The 21,814-nt window shown below is 38.6% G+C and overlaps 1 protein-coding gene across 12 annotated transcripts in view; it reads right to left on the minus strand.

Annotated features, from left to right (window-relative positions):
• Positions 1-21,814, minus strand: part of KCNIP4 (potassium voltage-gated channel interacting protein 4) — a 1,214,918-nt gene that overhangs the window by 127,424 nt on the left and 1,065,680 nt on the right. For 2 of the 12 annotated variants that reach the window (XM_074039467.1, XM_074039466.1), the window contains exon 1: positions 6,903-7,314. The exons of the other annotated variants lie outside the window; for them this stretch is intronic. In XM_074039467.1, the coding sequence (XP_073895568.1) occupies positions 6,903-6,915 (13 nt within the window). In that variant the 5' untranslated portion in view covers positions 6,916-7,314. Of the gene's footprint in view, positions 1-6,902; positions 7,315-21,814 lie in introns of those variants that run through there. 12 annotated transcript variants of the gene reach the window in all.

The raw sequence follows: 21,814 nt of genomic DNA on the forward strand, positions 1-21,814 counted from the left end.
AGGACTTAAATCTAAGACCAGATACTGTAAAATTTCTAGAATATAACATTGGAAAAACCCTTCTAGATATTGGCTTGGGCAAGGATCTCATGACCAAGAACCCAAAAGCAAATGCAATAAAAACAAAGATAAATAGCTGGTATCTCATTAAACTATAGAACTTTTGCATGGCAAAAGGAACAGTCAGCAGAGTAAACAGACAACCCACAGAGTGGGAGAAAATCTTCACAATCTATACATCTGACAAAGGACTAATATCCAGAATGTACAATGAACTCAAATCAGTAAGAAACAAACCAACAATCCCATCAAAAAGTAAGTTAAGAACATGGACAATTCTCTAAAGAAGATATACAAATGACCAACAAACATGAAAAAATGCTCAACATCACTAATGATCAGGGAAATGTAAATCAAAACCACAATGCAGTACCACCTTTCTCCTGCAACAATGGCCATAATCAAAAAATCAAAAAACAGTAGATGTTGGTGTGGATGCAGTGAAGACGGAACACTTCTACATTGCTTGTGGGAATGTCAACTAGTCCAGCCATTATGGAAAACAATGTGGAGATTTCTTAACTAAAAGTAGAACTACAATTTGATCCATCAATCACACTACTGGGTATCTATCTAAAGCAAAAGAAGTCACTATTCAAAAAAGATACTTGCACACGCATGTTTACAGTAGCACAATTCACAATTGCAAAATCATGGAACCAACCCAAATGCCCATCAATCAACAAGTGGATAAAGAAACTGATATATTTATATAATGGAATACTACTCAGCCATAAAAAGGAATGAATTAATGGCATTTGGAGTGACCTGGATGAGACTGGAGACTATTATTCTAAGTGACATAACTCAGGAATGGAAAACCAAACATCATGTGTTCTCACTGATTTGTGTGAGCTAAGCTATGAGGACACAAAAGCATACGAATGATACAATGGACTCTGGGGACCTCGGGAGAAGAATGGGAAAGAGGAGAGGGATAAAAGACTACAAATATGGTGCAGTGTATACATGGGTGATGGGTGCACCAAAATCTCACAAATCACCACTAAAGAACTTACTCATGTAACCAAATACCACCTGTACCCCAATAATTTATGAGGAAAAAAAAGAATTGAAGGACATCTGCTTATTTTACAAGTAAAGTGTAAAAAGAAATCAGGTATTTTGACTTGAGCTACAAAATAAAATGTTCAGATTAGGTGCTGACATGGGTAAAGTAACCAGTAGCCAGTTGGTTTCAGGGGTACATACTGGATGGACGGGGGCCTACGGGATGTTCTATTTAGGTCCATTTTGTAGTCAATAGGGTCAATAGGTATAGATAAGCTTTAAAATATTATACGTTGCTTTGTGAATTATGTTTACACTATAATTTCTCAAAGATGTTTTATGCAAAAGGGAATTTCGTGCCCATAGATGTTTGGAAAATGCTGTGAACTTTAATATAATTTTGTCACAAAATATTAAAAAATGTAGGTTTGAGAAGACCTGTAACAAAGAGTCCTGTTTAACTTTGCATAACCCAAATGACCCCAAAGGTATTTGTCCACAGAACCTTTTCTGGCCCAAGTAACATCTGGTAATATCTGCACATTTGCCCTAGGGTCATGTAAGCGCAAGTCTGAAAGATTTGGAAATATATTAGGGTTTAGGTACTTGTGTCTCAAAGAATATCATCCTTCAGTCCAGCTCCTTTGAAGTAGGGTCAGATGGTGGCCTATAGGAATTCTCTCTGTTGTGTAAACCAATCCACACCTCAGATGAAGAACTTAGCAGGAATAAAAACATCCAGGCTCAGTATGAAGCCATGGCTTCCCTTTTCTATCCCTTCTTCTTGACTACACATTCTAGACTCAGAGAGAAGGATCTAAAGATAACAGTCAGCTCCTCTTGTCCCAGGACCACTAGGACCCCAATCCCTTGTCCCATGGGTCAGTTGGAAATGTAGTCCTCTTTGCCAATGTTGAGTCATTTTTGACACTACCTCTTGCTAACATCTGCTCCTCCTTATTGCTCTGCCTCACTGAGAACATTGAGGGGCCAAAGCTCTCACTTAGCAAAGAGAAGGTCAGTGGTACCCTAATCTTAGGGTATCTTAATTATTGCCCTCAAGGAGTTTACCAAAAAAAAACAACAACAACAACAACAATATTGGTGATGAAACAAACACTTGGAGTGGCTCTATTTGTGAAAATGAGTAATAGATAAAAACAAACATTTGCTTTGTACTTTTTATATTATAATAACTTATCTGGAAAGAGTGAAATGGAAAAGCTTCAGAATAGTGATTGATGAATAAAAACAATAGAAAAGGACATGAAAAGATGAGAAGGCTAAGAATAAACTGGGCAGACAAGGATAAAATTGGTGGGAAAGTAAGTAGTTGTGCTCCTAAAGTATGTGGGAAGAGCTAAAAGTAGCTGGAAAAGGGCACCTAGGCATTAACAAATTGATCTGGGCTTTATGGGGAAAACCAAAAAAGCCAAAATGGGGCTCCTTCAATTTTCTCCTTCATTCATTTGAACAAATGGGTTGATTCTATTCAATGGGTCCTGAGATAGAAAAGATGACGGAAAATGTTGCTTTTAGACTGCTGTTGATCCAATGACTTCAACTATGTTGTATTACTGTATTTGCCAATGCAGGAGCAAATACCGTGCAATAGACTTTATGTAAATAGACAATATCGAATAGAAAGGGTATGCTTTCTTGAACAATATCTGATGTAATCTCCTTTTGAATCATTTATAGTGCAATTTCTTCAACCTAAAATGTTCCACTTTCCTTTTCCACCTGTTAAAATGTATGTATCTTTCAGGATCCAATTTAAAGATAAGTGCCTCATCTCTGAAGTCTCTCTGGATTGTCCCACTATGAAGAATTGATGACCTCCTGGTCATCGTTCCTACACTCTGGTTCTTGTATAGCATGTAAAACATAACATCACGATCTGCTCATGTTTGTTTTCTCCATCGTGAGTATTTTTGCAGACAAGATCAGTATCTTACATGTCTTGTTTATCCTGTGAACCTAACAGGGAGTCTGATACTCCTTTGTCACTTAAGAATAATCTGGTAAACAAACGATGTTCCCGCTCAACTTTATGATCCTCTCCAATCCCTTGAATATTTGCTGCCCTATAGGGAAATAATTTTCAAACTGAAATTTGTGGTCCGTTGGTGGACCTCAAATGTCTTCTTCAGAATCACTATGTTCTCTATTCATTGTGTTGGGAAATACAGCAAAAGTACGGGGGATTTTAATTACATTTTCTGAGCAGTCTTTCAATCATAACATAACCTTGTCTAGACCTAGTGACCCTCTACACAGGAAAGAAACAAAACAGCGGATTAACTTCTGTGCCTTTGTATTGGGCAGTAATCTGAGCTGTGCTACAGAGTTTCTTTCTCTGTGCAAAGTCTGAGACAAAAGACACAGGGCGGCCGGGCGCGGTGGCTCAAGCCTGTAATCCCAGCACTTTGGGAGGCCGAGGCGGGCGGATCACAAGGTCAGGAGATCGAGACCACAGTGAAACCCCGTCTCTACTAAAAATACAAAAAATTAGCTGGGCGCGGTGGCGGGCGCCTGTAGTCCTAGCTATTCAGGAGGCTGAGGCAGGAGAATGGCGTGAACCCGGGAGGCGGAGCTTGCAGTGAGCCGAGATCACACCACTGCACTCCAGCCTGGGCAACAGCGTGAGACTCCGTCTCAAAAAAAAAAAAAAAAAAAGACACAGGGCTGGAGGATCAGTATAATTGAATTAAGTGTGTATGATAGGATGATCATCACATGCAGCATTTAAAAAAAAAAGAAAAAACAAAATAAAACAAAACAAAACAAAAAACGCTCTTGAAGTGTCTGCCTGTGGGCTCTCTTGCTTTTCCAGCAGTCTGGTACCTTACTTCTTAATGACTCCTACCTGCCAAAGGGCTGTTTCTATGTCTAGGCAGCTGACAGGCTCTAAAAACAAAACTGAAATCATCAGCAATCACCAGCATACAATAAGTTAAAAAAGCAACACCACTACCATCCTGTCTAACACGGTGAAACCCGTTCTCTACTAAAGATACAAAAAAATTAGCCAGGCATGGTGGCGGGCGCCTGTAGTCCCAGCTACTCGGGAGGTTGAGGCAGGAGAATGGCGTGAACCTGGGAGGCGGAGCTTGCAGTGAGCTGAGATCGCACCACCGCACTCCAGCCTGGGCGACAGAGTGAGACTTCGCCTCAAAAAAAAAAAGCAACATCACTGAACCCAATCAACTCTGATTCCTGGAGGCAAACTGTGGGGAGCACAGCGTGATTCGCATGTAGGACTGTGAATTCTCGTTGTGACTCAGCCACCTTGTAAGAGCCTGCATTTTGGGCGGTTTTAACCCAGTGCCTAACATTTATTGAGCCCCTGTTGTATCCCAGGAGATGGGCAAGGTGCTTGATTGGCATAATCCTAATCCTCACAATAACCCCAGAGTGAGGTGTAATTGTTTATTTTTCACATACATGGAGACTGAGTCTCATGGATATGAAGAAATTCATGACCAGAAGTCAAATATGTATTTTTATATATATATAAACATATACGTATATCTTATGCATATATAATGGGTTTCCGTATGTATGCACAGGGACAGGATTTACACCCAGGTCTTTGATGCTACAGCTTATGTTCTTTCCACTTCGCCACAGTCTCTTTCAATACCAACAGAAATAATGATATAAATAATGATAACCTCTCTTCTCTCTTATTTTGTCAAACTCCTCAGAAAAGTTAACTATATTCATTAGATCTGTTTTCTTGCTCTCCCCTTAATCTACTGCAGGCTGACTTCTGGTTCTATGGTGGACTGAATTGTGTCCCTCCTCAAATTCATATGTTGAAGGTCTAACCCTGTATTTGGAGGTAGGGCCTTTAAGAAGATAGTTAGGGATAAGCTGGGAGTGGTGGCTCACACCTGTAATCCGAGAACTTTGGGAGGCCAAGGTGGGTGGATCACCGAGGTCAGGAGTTTGAGACCAGCCTGGCCAACAGGGCAAAACCCCAGTCTCTATTAAAAATACAAAAAATTAAGCGGGCGTGGTGGCGGGTGCCTGTAATCCCAGCTACTTGGGAGGCTGAGGCAGAAGAATCCCTTCAACCCGGGAGGCAAAGGCTGCAGTGAGCCGAGATCTCACTACTGCACTCCAGCCTGGGCAACGAGAGTGACGATACATCTCAAAAAAACAAAAACAAAAAAGGTAAGGATAAATAAGGTCATAAAAGCTTTGTAGGATTGGTGTCCTTTTAAGAAGAGGAAGACACACCAGGAATGTTGGGGTACCTCAAATGTCTTCTTGGGCTCACAGAAGAAAGGCCATGTGAAGACGGAGTGGGAAGATGTTGCATGGCTGGTACCTGGACCTTGAACTTCCAGCCTTTAGAACTGTGAGAGAATAAATTTCTGTTGCTTAAGCCAACCAGTCTGTGGCATTTTGTTGCGGCAGCCCTAGCAAACTCATATATCTACCTATATTCAAATGACACACAACACTGATAAAAGCAGGTCTTGTTAGCCACAAAGTTTGCACAGTGAGTGCTGGGCAGTTTGCTAGCCAATTATGTCATTTCATCTTCACAACACCTTTCAAGAGAAGGATTATCATCCCTATTTTATAAATGAGAAAATTGAGGCTTGGAAAGTCTAACTTGGCCAAAACTCAAGTAACCCTTGGCCAAATGGCTAGTTAGCAAACAAGGTGAAGACAGGTGTCTTCAGCAGCCCAAAGTCCAGGTTACTGAGCACTGTGCTGGGAATGTCAATAGCAACCATCACCCTATGGAGAACTTTTGCTCTAAGCCTGGTTGTATATTATCTCATTTTAATACAGGCAGAAGTTCAGTGAGATAGCTACATTTTACAAGAAGTCATGTAGCCCTCATTCTACAAGGAGTAAAGTGGGACTCACATTTCTTAAATAACTCACTCAAGGTCACACAGCTTCTAAATGACAGGGCTGGGATTTAATCCCTGGCTTTTTGACACCAAAGACCATGAGCTTAGTCAATATGCTATTTCAAGAGATGGCAACAATTAAATTACTTGGTTCAAAATCCTAGGGGATAAAAGATTTTAAATCACAAACTAGTTGGCTGCTGAGCCTCCAATGCCTGGATTTCTTTCCAGGGAAAATATGCCTCAGGCACCTTCAGATCACCAGACCAGCCAGACCAGCCTGTGCTGATAAGAAACACATGGTAGAATAAGGTATGAAGTGATGGGATCTCAGAGCTGGAAGGAACACAGGAAGTTGTTTTTCTGCATTTTACCCCTGTGAAATTTAGATTTGGGAAAGATGAATGTTTCGTTTGAGACAAAAACCAGAACCAGATGGGACTCTGGCCTCTGGAGTCATCTCCAGGCCATGCCGACATATCATCACTCAGGCATCTTGCAGAGGAGCCAATTCAAACGTGTATTTGCATCCAGAGATAAGCAAAATACAAATAGTATTTTAATTCATGGAGCTTCTAACAAATTTAATTTTAATCAGACAACAAATTCCCAAACCCAGACACCCTTGAGCTTCCTGGCTGTCTCTTTTTGTCCTTTGTTCTTTAGATTTCAGTCTCTCAGGGCCGAGGTTGTCCTAAGTTTGACTCAACAGTCCCCTCAGGCCATGACACAATTGGGCTAGAAATTGGAATTCAAATCATCTGGGAACAACAGAATGAGTTTTAAAAATAGGTATCATTCTCCCCTTTCTCACAACTTCTCTTAAAGTACAATAGAAGCTTGGTACAGCTCAACTCATAATTATGCAAATTTGACTCTGAGGTCAAACCATGCTGTCCAGAACACGACTACAGAACATCTTGCCTTACGAACGGATATGAGTGTGAGTCCTACCTTCTGAAGACATGCTTTGGAAACAAGTCTTCTAATGCAGAAACCAAATCATGTTATGAAGAACAATGTCACTTTTTGAGAAAGCTGATTCAGAACTCAGGCCGTGTGCGCAGAGGTTGAGTCCTTCTCTATAAAGCATGAAGCACTGTGAGGCTGTTGGCTTCGTTCTTTTACTTAGGTCCTGCCAAAAGACTGGAAGGATTATCTTACTTGGCACCCTGAAGGTGCTGCGTAAGATAATGTGAAATAAATCACTACTTGAAGCATTCCAAGAACAGTGAGTGTATCTACAGCAGGTCTCATTTTTTTTTTTCTTTTCTTCTTTTATCTTGAGATGGAGTCTCGCTCTTGTTGCCCAGACTGGAGTGCAGTGGCGCAATCTCGACTCACTGCGAGCTCCGCCTTTCAGGTTAAAGCAATTCTCCTGCCTCAGCCTCCCAAGTAGCTGGAATTAGAGGAACGCCCCACTACACCTGGCTAATTTTTGTATTTAGTGGAGATGGGGTTTCACTGTGTTGATTAGGCTGGTCTCAAACTATTAACCTCAGGTGATCCACGTGCCTCGGCCTCCCAAAGTGCTGGGATTATAGGCATGAACCACCGCACCTGGCCCCATTTCTAAATACAACATGACTCTTATTTAAAAATAAATGTATCCATTTGTCATTCTAAAGATATTATAAATATTGTAACTTTAAAATTCTATTTGAGCTGAAATTAATTTTTCTAGACAAAGCTTCAGCCTGCTTGACTTATATTGTTTTATCTCATTGATAAAAATACCCTCTGAGCCATTACTCCTAATGTTTACGTTTTATTACATTGGCCTAATAGTGAGTTGATCCATATGGCAATAATGTCATAATAAGGTTGGCCACTTTCTAATGATATGTTATATATTATTAGATATTTAGAAGCTTGGTCCAGTGGTGGATACTGGAGGAAGATTTCCAGTGCTGAAAGATTCTTGACCATAGCATTCGATACTATTCCTGAGAACTTCTAGGATAAGGAGGTGATGCTATTGTTTGTTTAATGTTCAAGTCTGATATGTCAGGACAAAGAAAAAGCTGCCTGGAGGAAGATTTCCAAAGCGAATTTTCATGGCACTGTTATAATTTATTTCCGCCCCTCTTTTCTACTGCAAAAACTTGCAGGGGGATGACAATATCCTCAGCATTCCATTCCTCGATTCCACTGCTCACAAAGCTCAAAGAGGGTGTCATGATAATCAGCTGAGGAAATAGTTTCTTGGGTGGAGGAATTTGCTGAAGTCCGCACAGCTGTACGGCTGATGAGTGTGGGCAGGGGGAGCCAGGACCTGCCCCAAACATGTCTTTCCTCTTCCTGTTACATCGTTTGACCTTCTTGGATAGCGAGTTTAAACTGGGGCCGGGTCCTGTAAGCAACTCTTTAGGCTTTGACAATTTTAAATGCTTTATTGCAAGAACGCAGAGGTCTAGGAACTCCCTTGCCTTTTCCTATCTTTATTACTATTCACCCAGTCACCTACCAAGAATTATTTTCAGGTGCACATGGAGAGTATAGAAGCAATTAATTCCAAGCTGATCACACACAGGCTGCAAGTAGAGAGCAATCAATCCATTCGAAACACTGCGGGTGTCCTAGGCCTTCCCAGACCATCCTGAGCAATTGGAATCCTGATGTTTTAGTTAGTTTGACATGTATTTCTGCAACCCTGGCCCTCAATGTACGTTAGAACCAAAATACAAAAACAAACACCAAAAAATGAACAAAACATTTATAATTAGTACTTTATCTTATTTAATATTTGTATATCACATTGAAAATGAACACTTCTTAAAAATGGCCATTTAGTTTGAATGCCTTCTGTTATAGGTGCTTGTTGGCAATGACATTGCAATTTCCATTCCAGGAGAATGAGAATTGCTTTGCAATTTCATAATTGAATTCAATCACTTATGAAATATAACAACCCAGTGGTGAACAGCTGAAGCTATTTGTCACAGCACTTATGAAATAGATTGTCTCTACCTTATTTGTAAACATAAATAACTCTTCAACAAGCTTAGATTTTAAAAAATAATCACCTAATTGGAATGCTTATTATCAGCATTAACCATATTATTACTACAGCATCATGAATGGCCTCTTATGGTAGGAGTTATTATTATTATTATTATTATTATTGTTATTATTTTGAGAAGGAGTCTTACTCTGTCATCCAGGCTGGAGTGCAATGGTGTGGTCTCAGCTTATTGCAACCTCCATCTCCTGGGTTCAAGCGAGTCTCCCGCCTCAGCCTCCCAAGTAGCTGGGACTATAGGCACGCGCCACCACACCTGGCTAAGTTTTGTATTTTTAGTAGAAAAGGGTTTCACTTTGTTGGCCAGGCTGGTCTCAAACTCCTGACCTTGTGATCCTCCTGCCTTGGTCTCCCAAAGTGCTGGGATTACAGACATCAGCCACTGTGCCTGGATGAGTTATTATTTTTTAGGTGGTAGGGTCTCAACTGATTTTTGGTAAATGAGAAAAACAAAAATTATATCGCCAGTCATTATACACAGACAGAAAATCTACAGTAGGAATGCTGAGGGGGCAAAGGAAGGAAACAAGAAATTTAATTGAATTTACACATAAAGACAGACCAGAAGAGACTGATATTCTCTTCAGGAAAGGCAAAAGCTGAGAGGGATTATGAGCAAAGAGAAAAATTTTAAAAAGCAATGGTACATGGAGAGAGATGAAGAAAGCTCAGATTAGTTTATGAAATTAAAAATGCCCTATCCAAGGAGTGTCTCTTGAACTTTGATAGACTTTCTCCTATTTGTCCTAAAAATCTAATATTAAGACACATGTATGTGTATATTTATTACAACACTATTCACAATAGCAAAGGCATGGAATCAACCTAAATGCCCATCAATGGTAGACTGGATAAAGAAAATGTGGTGCATATATACCATGGAATACTATGCAGCCATGAAAAAGAACAAGATTATGTCATTTGCAGAAACATGGATGGAGTTGGAGGCCATTATCCTTAGCAAATTAATGCAGGAACAGACAACCAAATAACATATGTTCTCACTTATAATCGGGAGCTAAAAGATAACACATGGATACATAGAGGGGAACAACAGACACTGGGGCCTACTGGAGTGTGGAGGGTGGGAGGAGGAAGAGGATTAGGAAAAATAACTAGTCAGTGCTAGGCTTAATGTGACTGCCAAGTGGGTTCACCTTACCCACTGCCTAGACAGAGCCAATTTATCAAGACAGGGGAATTGCAATGGAGAAAAAGTAATTCATGCAGAGTCAGCTTTGCGGGAGACCAGAGTTTTATTATTACTCAAGTCAGTCTCCCTGAGCATTCAAAGGTGGGAGTTTTTAAGGATAATTTGGTGAGTAGGGGCTTGGGAAGTGGGGAGTGCTGATTCATCAGGTTGGAGATGGAATAATAGGGGGCTCGAAGTGGGGTTTTCTTGTTGTCTTCTGTTCCTGAGTGGGATCTCAGAAATGGTTGAGTCAGATTATCGGTCTAGCTGATCCACTGAGTGCACGGTCTGCAAAATATCTCAACCCCTGATCTTGGGTCTGACAATAGTGATGTGATCCCCAGGAGCAATTTGGGGAAGTTCAGACTCTTGCAGCCAGAGGCTGCATGACCCCTAAACTATAATTTCCAATCTTGTAGCTAATTTGTTAGTCCTGTAAATGCAGATTGGTGCCCAGGCAAGAAGGGAGTCTTTTCGGGAAAGGGCTATTATCAATTTTGTTTCAGACTCAAACCGTACACTAAATTATTTCCCAAGATTAGTTCAGCCTACGCCCAGGAATGAACAAGGACAGCTTAAAGCTAGAAGCAAGATGGAGATCTCTTTCACTGTCATAATTTCCTCAGTTAAACTTTTGCAAAGGAGGTTTCATTCATACCTGGGTATTTACGACCAGACAAAATAATCTGTACAACGAACCCCTGTGACATGAGTTTACCTATGTAACAAACCTGCACATGCACCCCTGAATTTAAAAGTTAAAAATAAAGTTGAATACACAGAGATAGAGAATAAAACAATGGTTAAAGTGGGGAGGAACTAGGGAGATGTCATCAAGGTATAGAAAGTAACATATAGGATGAACAAGTCTAGAGATCTTAAATTACAACATGAAAATTATAGTTAATATTGTATTGAATTTTGTATCTTTGCTAAAATAATAGATTTTAGGTACTCTTACTACATATGAAAAATGGGTAACTATGTGAGATAATGAATATGTTACTTTGCTTGACTATAGTAACTGTTTCACCATTTATATGTATATCAAAACATCACGTTGTATACCATAAATATATATAATAACATTTCAAAACGTTTATACAACTTCTGAAATTGAGTCAGTAATAAGGAATCTGCCAACTAAAAAAAGCCCCGGACCAGATGGACTCACAGCTGAATTCTACCAGACATACTAAGAACTGATACCATTCGTACTAAAACTACTCTAAAATATCAAGGAGGAGGAGCCTCTCCCTAACTCATTCTATGAAGCCAGCATCAGCCTGATACCAAAGTCTGGCAGAGACTCAACCAAAAATGAAAATTTCAGACTAATATCCCTCATGAACATAGACACAAAAATCCTCAAGAAAATACTAGCATATTGAATCCAGCAACACATCAAAAAGTTAATATACCACAATTAAGTAGGCCTTGTTCCTGGAATGAAAGGTAGGTTCAACATACGCAAATCAATAAATGTGATTCACTACAAAAACAGAATCAAAAGCAGAAACATTATGATCATCTCAATAGACGCAGAAAAAGCTTTCAGTAACACCCAATATCCCTTTATGATAAAAACCCTCAACAGACTAGGCATCTAAAAAACATAGCTCAAAATAATAAGAGCCATCTATGACAAACCCAAAGCCAGCATCATACTAAATGGGCAAAAGCTCCAACCATTCTCCATGAGAACTGGAACATGACAAGGATGCTCACTCTCACTACTCTTATTCAACATGGTATTGGAAGTCCTAGCCAGAGCATTCAGGTGAGAGAAAGAAATAAAAGACATTTAAATAGGAAAGGAAGAAGTCAAACTATCTCTCTTCACTGATGATATGACTCTATACCTAGAAAATCCTAAAGACCCTTTCAAAAGGTGACAAGAATTGATAAACAACTTTAGTAAAGTTTCAGGATAAAAAGTCAATGCACAAAACTCAGTAGCATTTCTACACACCAACAATGTCCAGGCTGAATGTGAAATCAAGAACACAATCTCAATTACAGTATTCACAAAGAAAATAAAATACATAGGAATACAGCTCACCAAGGAGGTGAAAGATCTCTACAAGGAGTACTACAAAATACTCTTGAAAGAAATCAAAGTGACACAAATAAATGGAAAAGCATTTCATGCTTGCAGATTGAAAGAATCAGTGTTGTAAAAATGACCATAGTGCCCAATGCAATTTATAGATTAAATACTATTCTTGTCAAACTACTAAGAACATTCTTCACAGAATTAGAAGAAAACTATTCTAAAATTCATATGGAATCAAAAAACAGCCAGAATAGCCAAAGCAATCCTATAAGCAAAAGAAAAAGTAAAACAGAAACAAAGCCCAAGATATCACACTATCTGATTTTAACTCTACTATAAAGCCACAGTAACCAAAAGAACTTGGTACTGCTGTACACACAGACACCTAGACCAATGAAACAGAATAGAAAACCCAGAAATAAAGTCACACACCTACCACCGTCTGATCTTTGACAAGGCTGACAAAAACAAGCAATGAGGAAAGGACTTCCTATTCAATGAATGGAGCTGGGATAACTGGCTAACTATATGCAGAAGATTGAAACTAGACCCCTACCTTTCACCATATAGAAAAGTTAGCTCAAAATGGATTAAAGATTTCAATGTAAATCTCAAACTATAAAAATCCTGGAAGACAATCTAGGGTATACTTTTCTCAACATCGAGTGGCAAATAATTTTTTGGCTAAGTTCCCAAAAACAATTGTAACAAAACAAAAATAGACAAGTGGGACCTAATTAAACTCAAGAGCTGCTGCACAGAGAAAGAAACTATCAATAGAGCACAGAATGGGAGAAGATATTCACAAACGATGTACCCAACAAAGGTCTAATACCAAGAATCTATATGGCAGGGAACTTAAATCAACAAACAAAAAACAAATAACCCTCTTTAAAAATGAGCAAAGGACATGAATAAACATTTCTCAAAAGAAGACACAGAGGTGGTCAACAAACATGAAAAAATGCTCAGCATTACTAATCATCAGAGAAATGTAAATCAAAATGACAATGAGATACCAACTCATACCAGTCAGAGTGGCTATTATTAGAAAGTCCAAAAACAGATGCTGGTGATGCTGCAGAGTAAAGGGAATTCTTACACATGGTGGGAATGTAAATTGGTGCAGCCATTGTGGAAAGCAGTCTGGAGATTTCTCAAAGAACTTAAAACAGGGCTACCATTTGACCCAGCAATCTCATTACTGGGTACACTCCCAAAAGAAAACAAATAATTCTACCAAAAAGACACATGCACTCATATGTTCATTGCTGTGCTATTCATAATAGCAAAGAAGTGGAATCAACCCAGGTTCCCATCAGTGGTAGATTGGATTAAGAAAATGAGGTACACAGACACCATGAAATACTATGCAGCCATAAAAAAGAAGGAAATCTTGTGCTTTGCAGCAACATGAATGGGGCTGGAAGCCATAATCCCAAGCAAATTAACATAGGACTAGAAAAACAAATACTGTGTGTTCTCACTTCTAAGTGGGAGTTAAACATTGAACACACGTGGACATAAATATGGGAACAGACACTACAGACTGCTGGGACAGGCAGACGTTAAAAAACTACCTATTGGGTACTACGCTCTCTGCCAGGGTGACAGGATCCTAATTCCAAACCTCAGCATAATGCAATACTCCGATGTAACAAATCTGAACATGTACCCACTGTATCTAACATAGAATTTGAAAAAGAACATTATTGTAAAGAGATAGACATATGGAAAATGTATTTATGCAAAACGTCATGTCTAATTCATAAGATGTTACTGCGTTGCTTTAGAAAGCAGTCAGTAAAAAGATGGAATTGATTACCTAGTGAGTTAAATAGAGTTTGGATAAGCATAGTTATAATAAATTTTTGGTGGTATACTAGGGGGATGATTTGCAGCTAATATCAGTGATGACAATAGTATTCTTCACTAAAACATTTATCCATCTATGTTTAAAAAAGCTATTAGGAAAACTGAGCAGTGATCTGGGTTTTGTTATGTTCCTTCTACTTTTAAACTAGTTTCCTCCTTGGCCTTAATTCCCCCACATGTTTAATGGCCTAGAAATAGAACAAAAAAAAAGTAGTTAATATTATAGAATAAGGTAACTGTGGGCATTACATGAGATGGTACATGTGTCTGGCACATAGTAAACATTCAATTAATGATATTGTTGTTCGTATAATGCGTAGTAGTATTAGTATTATTTGCAGTAATATCCAGTGTTATCTTCAACACTAGGAGCAGAACAGTGCCTGGGAGTACTAATTCTGACAAATTATTCAGTTCGTCTGAGCTTTCCTTCTTGGGTCTATTTCCCAGCTGTGGCACTGGACAATGTGTTTAACCTCTCCAAGCCTCAATTTTAAAATCTATAGACTGGGGATAATACTTGTATCAATTTCTTAAAGTTGTTTTAAGAGATTTAATTACTGGCAGGCAGTAATAATAAATGACAGTAATGATGACTACTAATAATTATTGCATACATACTAATTGAGGTGTTATTCTAGAACATTTAGGAGTGAGGGGTCTAACACAGCACTTTCTGAGTTTGAATCATTTTTCTGACTCTTGTTAGCTCTGTGTGACCTTGGGCAAAGTGCTTAGTCTATACCTCGGTTTCTTCAATAAAAGGGGAAGAGCAATGGGACCTACTATAAAATGTTGTCAGGAGGTTGAAATAAAATAACGTGAATAAAACATGTAAAATAGTGACTGGCACATAGTGTTTAAAATACTTATTATATCGCTGAATTATGAAAATGGTCGTTGAGATGAGTATGATTTTGCCCGTTTTCGATGGGTACATTGAGATACAGAGAAATTGAATAACTAGTCCAAAGACACACAGTGATAAGGTTTGGCTCTGTGTGCCCACCCAGATCTCATGTTGAATTGTAATTCCCAGTGTTGGGGGAGGGAGCTGGTGGGAGGTGACTGGATCACGGGGCTGGATTTCTTCCTTGTTGTTCTTGTGATAATGAGTTCTCATGAGATCTAGTTGTTAAAAGTGTGTAGCACTGCCCCCTTCACTCTCTCTCTCCCACTCCACCATGTGAAGAAGCTGCTTGCTTGCCCTTCACCCTTCCATCACGATTGTAAGTTTCCTGAGGTCTCCCCAACCATGCTTCCTCTACAGCCTGTGCAACTGTGAGTTAATTAAACTTCTTTTCTTCATAAATCATCTAATCTTAGGTAGTTCTTTCTAGCAGTGTGAGAACAAACTAATACACACGGCAAGGGTAATTCTGTTTTGAAAAGATACTTGCCCCCCAAATTGTACCCAGCTGCTTCGTTTTGCAGGCACTATTTGCTGTTGAATTGCTAATCATGGGATCCACTAGAAAACACAGCTCCCTGAGGACTATTTATACTCTTCCTGTTTGGAATTGATAGGGGAATAAAGACCATCTTTTGGAATAGAATTTGAGACAATAACTGAGCTTTATAGTCTGTCATTTCCTCCCACACACCTTATGATTTAATATCCTGGATGGTTTTCTATTCCCTGAATGAAGACTAAATTGTCAACTTCTGTGTTTTTGCTTATTCTATCCCCTATAAATGAACTTGCTGTTCTTCCTCCTCAATCTACTCTGTCTCTATTCTCTCAGGCTCATTTCAGTGGGGAAGGGGCTTCGCAGAGGAGAAGCCTCCTGTGACATTCACACACCCTGTGCACTTGTCAGCTCTGATGGCTTTATATATTAATGACTTCTTTGAATATCTGTCATTTCCTTTGTGATATAAACATTTAGAGGCAAGAGATCTATCTTGATTATCTTATTACCACTAATGCCTAGTATGGCCTGGCATTTATTCATTTATTTATTAAATATCGATTGAGTGCCTATTATGACCCAGGCATTGGTCAAGGTACAATGGACACTAAAATGAACAAAAACAACAAAATCCTCTCTCCCATGGGCCTAAAATTCTAATGGAAGAGTCACCAATTGGACATCTGAGTGGTGATGTCAAGTGGCTGGAATGGAGACATGGTTCTGAAGTTGATGAGCACAGTCTGGCTGAAGATGTGAATGTCAGAGTCATCACTATATAAGTAATATTAAGACCATCAAACCCAGTGTGATGACTAAGGCAGTATACGTTGGCAGAAAATATAACATTAATTCTTTCGTTTATGGAACGAAGGAATACATTAAAAAAAAAAAAAACTAAAAGGGCCAGGGAGTGGCAGGGACTCCAGAGTAGGAAAGCCCAAAGCAGGATCAAGCCTAGAAATGACCAGTTTCTAAGAATTACTTTTGCTGTGGGTTTTCTCCCCTGGGGGCATGTCACAGAGCTTCCTGTTCATGGTGGTATTCACCAACAAGAAAATAACTAAGTAGCATGGCTGTATTTAACATTCATTCAACACAGACACAGTTTCTACATGGTCTTTACATATTCTTCATGTCTTCAAACATTTGCCCACGGATAAACAATGCCTTTGAGTTCTTTTTTCCTCTTAGTCCGGGGCAGCTTGCATGTAAACATGGCATCCAAATAATGATGCCTAAACTCATCTTGATGTGACCAAGATGTGGCAGTCATATGGTAAAACATCATAAAATCTCCCACAACATTATCAAGTGAAAAGAGTTGGAAGTGATTTCAGAGAACTCAGGAAAAATGCTTTGCAAAACAAAGCATGAAAATGTACTGTCCAGACTCTGCCCCCATCTCTCCCGTTAGAGTATAAGATCATGGCAGGCTGGATCCATGTCTGGTTTATTCATGGCTACATCACTGGCACCAAGGTGGTAGTGCCATGTAGTCAGCATTGATAAAAATTTGTCAACTGATTAAACGACCTGGGCTTGAGTCCCAGCTTTGCCATTTAGTAGCTATGTAATTTAGGACAAGTCACTTAAAACCTCAAGTTTTTAATCTCTTCATCTGCAAACTGGCAATAGTAGTGGCACTTGAACAGTAAGTCTGGAGGGTAAGCAGAATAATGTATCAAATAATTTTTCATAGTGTGTGGCGCATCATAGCAATGAATCCGCATACAGGCTTTCTGTAATGATATGATTTTGACACTGATCCTTCTAACATCTGCTCACCTAAAGCATTAATTTTACACTTTTATTGAAATAAATGTGATTTTTTAAATATCCTCAGGAACACTCAATGAAGAATATGTCCACCTCTAAGCAGAGTCTGGAAACACCATAATATGCTATGGGATTGTTTTTCTCCACAGCCTCAAAGGAGAATGGTTTGCTGAAAGATAAATAAGGTTTTATACTGTCAGTTCATCTCCAGAACTCATCTTTTGTTCTTCTATTTCTTCTTTTTAATGAAACCTTACGAATAAAGGTGGACCAATATTTCTGTAAAGAATTGTTGCCTATCACACTTGGTGCTTCAAAACACTTGGCAAAAGGCAATTTGAAAGGTAAGAAGGCTAAACTTGAACCCTGCAATCTACGCAGATAGAAAAACAGTGCTTTGTAGTTTGTAGACCTGGTGGAGTAGAAAATTGAGGCTCTTTGGAGAATTAGGTTCCCATTTCAGCAGAAACCAGACTCATTGACCAGACTCACATTTAGCCCAAATATTACCTCTTAGGCCAATGAAAATGGAAAATAGGTTGTATAGCTCCTACGAGAAGCTACCTTGGTTACCATCATGAAAGTATTACATAAAACAAAGAAGGCTCTCATTTATCTAACAGTCTACACAGTATTTTGTAAGTAGCCATCATTCCACCCATTGTGACCCAAATGAACAGTAACAAAAGTGGAAAAATCAAATGGGAAGCAAAAGACTTAATCATATAGGTAACCTGAAAAAAACAAAAGATGCACTAATCAACAACAAAACTTGTTTAACACTTGTTTCAAAAATTTGTGTTATTGAAGCATTTAAAGCCAAGATGTCTAAAATAAAACTATCATCTCTCCTTAACTGGCCTTCATGGCCTTCCCTCTATGCGCCTTATCTTGATAAATTTCACCATTATCATTTTGGTGGAGTCATTTCATCTCTTTCCTATCTTTCACTCAATATCACAAATTATTTTTCAATATTTCCAATTACACACAATTCCACCATGTGTTTCAAATTTATTCTCTCCCTTCACCATGATTGCCATGTTTAGGACAGTCTAGTGGTAAAGACATTAAGCTTTGGTATTACATCGTTGAAGGTAAAATCCCTGCTTTGATGTGTCATAATTGTTAGGTGCTGGGTGAGTGATTTAATTTCCTTGTTTACTTTTCTCTTTTAAGTGGAGATTATAATTGTACCTTCCTCATAGACTTGCAGTAAATATTAAGAGTAATTGTTCAGGCTTAAAATAGCATTATGCTTAAGTGTTAGCTATTGACACTGTCTTGCATAGACATTTTAAGCAGTTTCCAACTAATTTTCTTGTCTTCTTTCTCTTTCTCTCTCAACAATTTGTCTTCTGACTTATTTTTGGTGTTATATTACCACTCTGAGTTTCAGTTGGTTCATTGTTTCAGAAACCAGTATCCCACTAAGTTTGGTTATTAGTTTTGACACCCTGTCTGTCTCTTGTCTTCAATTATTGTTCTTGATCCTTTGCTAGTCTTTTCTCTAACTTCAAGTTCACATCATGCCTTCTAAAATTTGGCTCATATCTAGCTCCCTCTACTCTTGGCTGACTAGCCATCCCCAAATGCCAAACAAGATGAAAAATCACTCCTCAACTTAAAAACCTCACTTAAAATCCCCATTGCCTCTCTGCAGAGTGAATGCAGCATAGTGCCCAGGAAAGTTTTCAAAATCTGGCCCCAGGTCACTTTGCTGGCTGCTTCTCTTTCAGACTTCTTGCCCCTCCTGACTGTCTAAGCTTTGTCTTTTAAAGTACCTAGAACGCTCCTCCTTTTTCTCCCTCTGACAAAATGATTCTTCTCCAAAGCCCCTTGCTGAAATATTAACTCTCTGTGAAATGCACCTAGGTGAGATTGAATTTCACCTATATCACTACAATAGTTGTGATCATCATAGCAGCAGGAGAATAACAGCAAAAGCAGTCAACATTTACTGACCACGTACTAGCCAGGAACTATTCTAAACACTTTACATGCTCATTAATCCTTTGAGCAAACTTACAGATTATTTACTATCATTTCTACCTTATGGATGAGGAAATTGAGGCCCAGAAGGGATAAGTAGCTTAAATAAAGTTTCTATAACTAGTCAGTCACAGAATGAGGATTTGAACCAAATAGGCTAATCCCAGAGTTATCACGTTCAACTTTTTAACTCTAATAGCTCTCTAGTTTTGCCTCTCACAGCATTCACAGCACTTTACTTGTATTCGTTGTGTCTTAGTGATCTACATATGTGTCTGTTTATTTCAGTACAATGTTAGTCTTCAGATGTATCTGTGTGTTCCCCTGTGCCCAAAACTATTGCTTTTCAAATAGTGCTCCATAAATGTCTGCCATATTGAAGTGAAATTCATTAAATCTGTCAACAGAAAACAGCTGTCCTGATACGCCTACCTTTACCTTTCCTATACTAAAACCTTTGAATGATTTAATGATGACCTCTGGTAGATATGTAATGGACCAGGAAAAAAAAATACAATTTTCCATTTTTCACTAAATATCTATGTGACTTTGGGCAAGCCACTTCATCTCTCCTTTTTTAGTTTGGAAGATGAAGATTATAACCCTTGTAATCTGCCATTATCACAGGAGTTTTACTAAAATGAAATGAGATATTCAAAAGGAAGAATTTTAAAACTTGTAAAAGGCCATACTCATGTAAGAAACAAATATTCTAATAGGTAAAACATATAGCCAATATCTAAACGATAGGGCCAATTGGTATTACAGCTAGGTGAAATGGAGTTTCTAATGTTTCCCATGTTCTGCCTTTCATGGACAGTGAAATACCATGAAAGAAGGAAATCTGTGTTAGCTTTGAAACCTCCACCATTTTTCACAGCTAGGAATGATTAATGCCATCTCAATGGCTGCTGCAATGCTAGATCTGGAAAGAGACTTGGGCACAGTCTCTACTTCTTACTCATGGATAGTGAGAGGCCCAGAGAGAAGAAAAAAAACTCATTCAAGGGGCTACCACCATCTTCCTGCACAATATGTGCTGTGTATGAGGGTTCCACACTAAGCAGTTAAGTGGGAAAAGATCTAGTCATATTTTTTTGTAAAACTGACCAGAACGTTGAACGCAACTAGAGAGCTGGTAAAGCATAGAGACTCTGCAGCTCCACTGCTGTGTTCAATCCCTACCCCAACTCCCACACCTCTTGCTGGTGATGTGATTCAGGCAAATTAAATAATCCCTCATGCCTCTTCCTATTCTGTAAAATGGGTATAATCGTGCCCATCTTACAGAGTTATTTTTAGGATATAATGAGTTACACTGTACAAGCCACTTAAAACTGTACCAGGCACATAGTAAGTGCTAAATGTTTGTTAAATAAATAAAAATCACATCTGAGATTTTGAACATAACACTTTTAGGGCTTAATGAAATTGAATGAACCTTGCTTTCTATTAAGAAATACATGAATATTAAATTTACATTCATGGGTTATGCCTCTGTTCTTCCACAGATTTTCCTGACAACATGCCTAGGTCAGAACCTTTAGCTAAATTCACCAAGGAGTTAGCATGAGATTAATTAACTGTCAGAGGTTAAACATTAAAAAAAAAATCCTGGAGGTTACTGTTGCATTTTTAATTGTCATCATGTTGGCCGTTCAAGTTGCTTTTTGCAAACAAATCCTCCAACAGCCAAATGCTGGTGGTTCCTCTGCCAACAGAAGCATCTAAAAATTTCTATGATCAGTGTGCTACCAGGAAAAACAAAACACACTGAAATGTTTTGCTATATTTGATGCCAAAAACCTGAAACACGGTTAGCAAATTGTGTTTTGCAGTTTTGCAAGGCAATGTACTGATGGTGGCTTATTGATGAGTGGTCTAGTCTCACAATAACCTTGTCATATTAATGCTCCCATTTCTGCTCAAATCAAAAACAAAAACCCCTGGAATGAAGCTCTAATTTAGTGAATCAATTATTTTGATTGAATGAGGGCACTGAGATAGTACTGGGTAGATGCTGTTATTAGTCAAATTTAGATAAAAATGTGAATGCATACAAATACACAGATAATCACGTGTCGAATGTTTTATCTTTTGTATTTTTTCCTGACCATTATCTAGTAAGTACCTTTTTGTCAAATAATGTCCATTGAATGAATAAGGAACATGACTACTTTATTCTTTGGTAAAAGAACTGGGGCATAGAGAGATAAAGTGAATTACTCAGAGTTATTCAATGAGGAGACATAACCAGAGACTTGACAGCATTTATTATTTCTTTAAAAAATGTTTGTGCTGACATAAAATATAGTAGCTAGGAATTTCTTGACACTAAGTCATCCATAAAGAGCTAAATTCCTTAATCCTATAAATAGCTACTCAATATCAATGTACATTCATGAGCCAGTTGTCAGCCTCCAGCCTCCAAGATGTCTTGGAATTGGGAAGCAATCTTTTTGTTTGTTTGTTTTTCGAGACCGAGTCTCCCTCTGTCACCAGGCTGGAGTGCAGTGGTGTGATCTTGGCTCACTGCAA

Source organism: Macaca fascicularis, chromosome 5 (assembly GCF_037993035.2).
Source record: "Macaca fascicularis isolate 582-1 chromosome 5, T2T-MFA8v1.1".
NCBI lineage: Eukaryota > Metazoa > Chordata > Mammalia > Primates > Cercopithecidae > Macaca > Macaca fascicularis.